Consider the following 6,000-nt stretch of genomic DNA (forward strand, 5'->3'; position numbering starts at 1 on the left):
TTTCATTCATAATTATTTAGTAGTAAAAGAAAATGTTATGATTTGCAAGTGATCAGTGTAGCATATTCCTAAGGAGATAATGCAGGTTTTGTATCCTCATTGCAGTTGGAGACTCTGATACAGCTTTGCTTGGTTAACACTTTATGATTAGCTTTTCGTCTGTCTTTGCAGTATGATCATAGTCACCAGCAAGATGACTTTACTGACAGTACTGGTCTTGTGTGGTTTCTGGAAATGAGAAGAAAAACTTGAGAGCTTCACTGTCTAATAAAACTTTTTGCATTGATGGAACATTCAGTTCTCATTTCAATAGCAATGTCAAAAATTAATAGCTAGCTCTCATAAATAAGAGAGGAATTTGAATTTGGAAAACTTTTCTTCCTCTTCATTTTCAGTCTCTCCTCTATTAAACCACCAGAATCCTTACAAAATAACAATATTGAATATTTACTGATTTTTTAATATTCTGTGCCTTATGCAAATATATGATCATTTAAACCTCACTTTGAGTTTTCTTATACAAGTATGAATTCGACTCCATGTCACTCTGGGGAAAAAAGAAATAGAAAATATAGCGTAAGTGGCACACATAATTTAAGTTCAAGCTTCCAAAGAATATGTACTCTGCAAGAAAATAAAATTTGAAGTTGTATTATAATTATCCAAGTCAGATTGCTTATGCAGAATAGGCAGTGCTTTAGATTATTGTCATTACGGAATTCAAATGTTAGAACTAGAAGGTAACATTAATGATTAATCAAATTTTCTTACTTTAACAGATAGGAAAATTGAGACCTCGAGAGATCAAATGATTTGCTGAGGCTTGTACAACTGATTAATGGTAGGACCAGCTTAGGAACCCAAGTATTCTGACTTAAATCAGTATGCTTTTCACACATTGTTTAGAGTTTAGAGGCTAGTTTTTAAAATATTTTTAGCCTAGCTTAGAATTTCACACACAAAAAAACAGCCAAGCCACACAACAGAAAAGAAAATAAATTCACAAAATTATAACTAAATCAGCTTTTGACTTTGGAAGCTGAATAGCTTTAGGAACAGTGATATATTCTGTTCAATTTGTTCAATTAATGGATAGCCATTCAAAAAAAAAAAGCTTTGCAGAAATGCCTCTACCAGTGATTAATTTCTGAGTCTAATTATTTCCTCATATCTGAACTGCTTCTTGCTTTCCATTAGCACTACCCATTATCGAATTGTAAAAACGTTTGAGAATTATGCAGCACACGCAGGTGTATGTTATGAAACCATTACTTAGGTCTTTATTTAGGGGAATTTGTACCTTTGGGGAGCTTATAGTGTAGTAAAGACAATCTTCATATAGATGTGTGAGTAAAGTACATAGAATTGACTAAATTCAGCAGTCTTTATCTAAAATATGGTATTAACATAGAATATTCATCAAAAGCAAATGCCAGACCTCCTGTAAATGTGTACGTCAATAACATGAAAATGATAGTAATCATAGGCCATATAAGGTAAGAGATCATTCAGTTTATTCATTCTGTAAATACGAATTTAGTCCTTGCTATGAAAGGTGCATTTGCCAATAACATGAGCTGCCAAGACAAGTGAGAGAGGGCCCTGGCCTAGCTCCAGCTGCTGGATGATAATCATATGTGTTCTTGCCTTTCTCTTCTGCCTTCAGCTCTCTCTGTTCCTTCTCACACTGTATTTCTTTTGCCACTTTTACCTTGACTCTTCCTTTCACTTCTTAATCATTTCCTTTCATGGAGTGAACAGTATTAGTATTCACCTCAGGCTCAGTGCATAAAGTGAATGAGACTAAGTGGTGAAGCTCTCAAAAAAAAAGAGTGAGTAAGATGTGATTCCTGTTCCTTAAGATCTCATTCTGTTCGTTCATTCATTCACCCACCCTTCCATTCATTTGTCCAACACATTTTTATGAAGTACCCAAAGTGAGTTTGCCACTATTCTAGTGCAGAGAATGCAGAAGTTAATAAGGCTCCTTGTCCTTAATAATTGCCTTTTTTCTGGGAATACTGCCTATAAACAAGTTAATATAAAATATCATTTTAGGTTTTGGTAAGTTTTGGGGTGGCAAACAAAGACAGTTGTAAAAGGAAAGAGAATGCTGTTTTACAGGTGGCTAGGGGAGATAAGGTTGGCTAGGAGAGGCAGCAGTAACCTGCATGCCCTGGAGAAGTAAGCCCTGTGGAGATGGAGAGTAGAAAACAGCAAGCAGGGGGAACAGCAGGTGCAGGGCCCTGAGGGGTCTTGAGGTTGGCGTATTACAGGAACACAGGGGAGCGTGCTGTTGGAGATAGCCAGGGACCGTATGTGCATGGCCTGGTAGGCTTTGACAAGGACTTTGGATCTTACTCTGAGTTTGAGAGAAAGCACTGGGAAGTTTCAAGTAAGTAAGTGAATGATGTGTTTTGCTCAAGTTTTTAAAAATTGCTAATGGCTGTGTAGAGAAGTAACTAGGAGAGAAGAACAAGAATGAAAGCAGGGAGACCAATTTGGAAGCCGTTGCAATAATTTAGGTGAGTTCTTGGTGGTTCCAGAGGAAGGATGGTAGCTGGGGGTGTAATAAGGAATGGTGGATTTGACAGAGATTTGAAGGAATGGCTGATGGCATTTACTACATGCTGGTTGTGAGGTTATGAAATTTTTTTCCACTGTGGAGAAAAGGAGGAAAACATTCAAAAGTAAGAATGCTGTGAGAATTTACTGAATGTCTGTTTTTTAAAAATAGCATCATCTATTTTGCCCTTCCCCTCTGCTGCCATACTCTGATGTACCTCGATTCCCTGCCCTCCTTTTAAATTTGGTAGAACTTACATTTTAGTGTAATTCCTTTAATGTATATTTCTTCCTTCCTAACAAAGCTATAGTTCATCAAGTTAATGACAAAGGGAGAGGCAGTGACTAGAATTCATCTTTTAAAATAGTGTCAACTCTGACTTAGAAAACTAGTATTGAAACAAAACATAAAAGTAGCTGAGATGGTAGCTGAATTACCTGTAAAATCTAAACATTTTAATTTATTTGCCAAAAACAAGGTATAACTTGTCTGTGTGGTAAGATTTCATTATTATGGTTTGTGTTAAAAATCAAACATTGAGTTTTGAGAAGCTATATTATTTAAAGAAGAAATGTTCTAATTTTGTTGAAATGTATATAGAATTGTATCATTTCTCTCTTAAATTTCAGTGAGCAGTGAAAGTTGTTTTACTTAGAATGTCTGTTAGAAATCTTAAGATTAGACTGATTTAAAATTTTTACCTTTGTTTGTGTTTCATTCAGGGAAGTGCCAGACACAGCTTCAGAATGTGACTCTTTAAATTCTTCCATTGGAAGGAAACAGTCTCCTCCTTTAAGCCTCGAGATATACCAAACATTATCTCCGCGAAAGATATCAAGAGATGAGGTGTCCCTAGAGGATTCCTCCCGAGGGGATTCGCCTGTAACTGTGGATGTGTCTTGGGGTTCTCCCGACTGTGTAGGTCTGACAGAAACTAAGAGTATGATCTTCAGTCCTGCAAGCAAAGTGTACAATGGCATTTTGGAGAAATCCTGTAGCATGAACCAGCTTTCCAGTGGCATCCCGGTGCCTAAACCTCGCCACACATCATGTTCCTCAGCTGGCAATGACAGTAACCCAGTTCAGGAAGCCCCAAGTGTTGCCAGAATAAGCAGCATCCCACATGACCTTTGCCATAATGGAGAGAAAAGCAAAAAACCATCAAAAATCAAAAGCCTTTTTAAGAAGAAATCTAAGTGAACTGGCTGACTTGATGGAATCCCTTTCAAGTGGCATCTGTAAACTTTTATCCCCCACCCTCCACTCCCCACCTTTTTTTTGGTTTCTGTTAATTTTAGGAACGTAACTCCATTGGGACTTTCCAGGCCGGATGCCATAGTGGAACGTCCAGAAGGGCAACTGTCTACTGTCTGCTTATTTGAGTGACTATATATAATCAATTCATCAAGCCAGTTATTACTGAAAAACCATTGAAATGAGACAGTTTACAGTCATTTCTGCCTATTTATTTCTGCTTTGTTATTAGTGATGTATATACAACATTTTGTTGAAAGCCACTATGGACTTACAAACTTTAATGGATTCGTAAGCCAGCATGGGCTTGCAAAAATTTCTTGTTTACCAGAGCATCTTCTTATCTTTCCACAGAGCTATTTACATCCTGGACTAAATAACTTAAAAGAAGTAAAACTAATTGCACTACTGTTTTCCAGACTGGAAAAAAAAAATCTCTGCAAGTGAAACTGTATAGAGTTTATAAAATGACTATGGATAGGGGACTGTTTTCATTTTTAGATCAAAATGGGTTTTTAAGTAGAACCTAGGGTTTCTAATTGACTTGATTTCTGGAAATGAAAACCCACGCTTTTATTATGGGAAGCTTCTTTAACTGCATTTAATATTGTAAAGTTTCAAGTCCCGCTGTAAAGATCGTTTTGTTTCCCCAGGGCTTTCACTGTGATTTACTGCATTGCAGGCTGTATGATAAAATATAAATAATTTAAAGAGAGAAGGTTCTTGATTCCTTATGCAAGTGGAAGAGTTGAAAATTGATTGAAGGACTTAAGACATTCACAACCTTAAGCCGAGGTGGGGGGATATGGGGATTCAGGCAATTGTTTACAAACTTTGAATAACTGCAAAGGATTTATGGTTTGTGAAAAATTTGTACTGTGGAAAAGATAATAAATTGGAGACATTACTGTGTGGGACTGTGCTGATTTTTGTTGATAACACTCCACAAAAAAACACTATATGTTTTCTGGAGAGCTGTGTAAGCTGTCTTCTTGCTTAATTGCAATATAAGAAATAGTGATGTTTTGGATGTAAGTTGTCAACAGATTTCTATTTTATATTGTTTGTCATATTTTTATGTAGTTTGAAATGTATAAATGTTCTAATATCAAGATTAACAAATATAAATTTATGGTGTATTTAGATTGTGTTGTATTAATTTGTAAGTATGATGTTCATTAAATTGGTGGGTTGTATAAGGATAGCTTTTACTGTTAAAAAAACAGTAGAGAGTTAAGTTTCATATAGCAACAAAATACGTTAACATCTAGGGAGTTTCTACTTATACCACTTAAAAAATATGCAATCATAAATGATCTGGTTACCACAGTGCAGATAGATGTTTGGGTGAACAGCTGATACATATTAGTTAGAATGCTTTTTCAGCATTATGGCTAAAATATATATCTAACCCAGTGCTGTTTAGATGAAAATGCTAACTGATAAACAAGAAATTTCTTTTGAGATTTGCTTTAAAGAAATGCTTTAATAAGAACCCGAACAATTTCTGATGTCTCCTGTAAATTGTGATTGTTTATTCTCTATTACTATTGTTAAAAACTTGAATGATATTTATATTGGCTGATTTTCATATACTTACTAGATTCAGTGCCGTAAGGACAAACATTGATTGAAATGAACATCGTGTTTTGTACTAATAATAAAGTAAGATAACCTGAGAGGTAGGGTTTAGGAGCACAGGGTTGAAGGCTGTTGAAGAAGGGGAAAAGTTGTGCATGAAGAACTGAAAAGGGTTCCAGAGTGTTCATTCAGAGTGAAGGGAAAACCTTATCCTCCTTTTTCTTATAACCAGACAGGAGTTCTTCCCTTTGAAAATTGCAAAAAAAGTATGAGAACTTTGCAATTGGAGGAATAGAAAAGGGAAAAGTTGCTGGAGCATGGAGTGAAGATGGGAGGAGCTGCCAGCAAAGCCCACTGCTGCTCCTGGGTTAGAGGGAAGAAGGTCTGCAGCAGAACCAGCTGGGGGCCAGCACTGCTGCTTAGAGCGGAGGCAGCTGGCCAAAGGGACTGTGGGCCGTACTCAGTCAGGGAGCGCATGCATTGTTTGTGCTCAATTTCAGACACTCATTTATAAACAGATTTAACCAAGGGATACTTACTGCTTTATGTTGCTTGTGATAATTATTTTGCATTACTACAGTATACACATTTGTAAATTC

General features: G+C 36.3%; 1 protein-coding gene across 1 annotated transcript in view; it reads left to right on the forward strand.

The window, feature by feature from the left end:
- The window catches only part of STIM2 (stromal interaction molecule 2), a 162,894-nt gene extending 157,929 nt beyond the window's left edge, over nucleotides 1-4,965 (forward strand). Inside the window, exon 12 of the mRNA XM_021668210.2 lies at nucleotides 3,289-4,965. Coding sequence (XP_021523885.2) covers nucleotides 3,289-3,766 — 478 coding nt within the window. The 3' untranslated portion in view covers nucleotides 3,767-4,965. The remainder of the gene's footprint in view (nucleotides 1-3,288) is intronic.
- Nucleotides 4,966-6,000: the final 1,035 nt, after the last annotated feature.

The sequence above is a fragment of the Aotus nancymaae genome, unplaced genomic scaffold (genome assembly GCF_030222135.1).
Source record: "Aotus nancymaae isolate 86718 unplaced genomic scaffold, 86718_ANA_hifiasm-v0.15.2.pri h1tg000006l, whole genome shotgun sequence".
NCBI lineage: Eukaryota > Metazoa > Chordata > Mammalia > Primates > Aotidae > Aotus > Aotus nancymaae.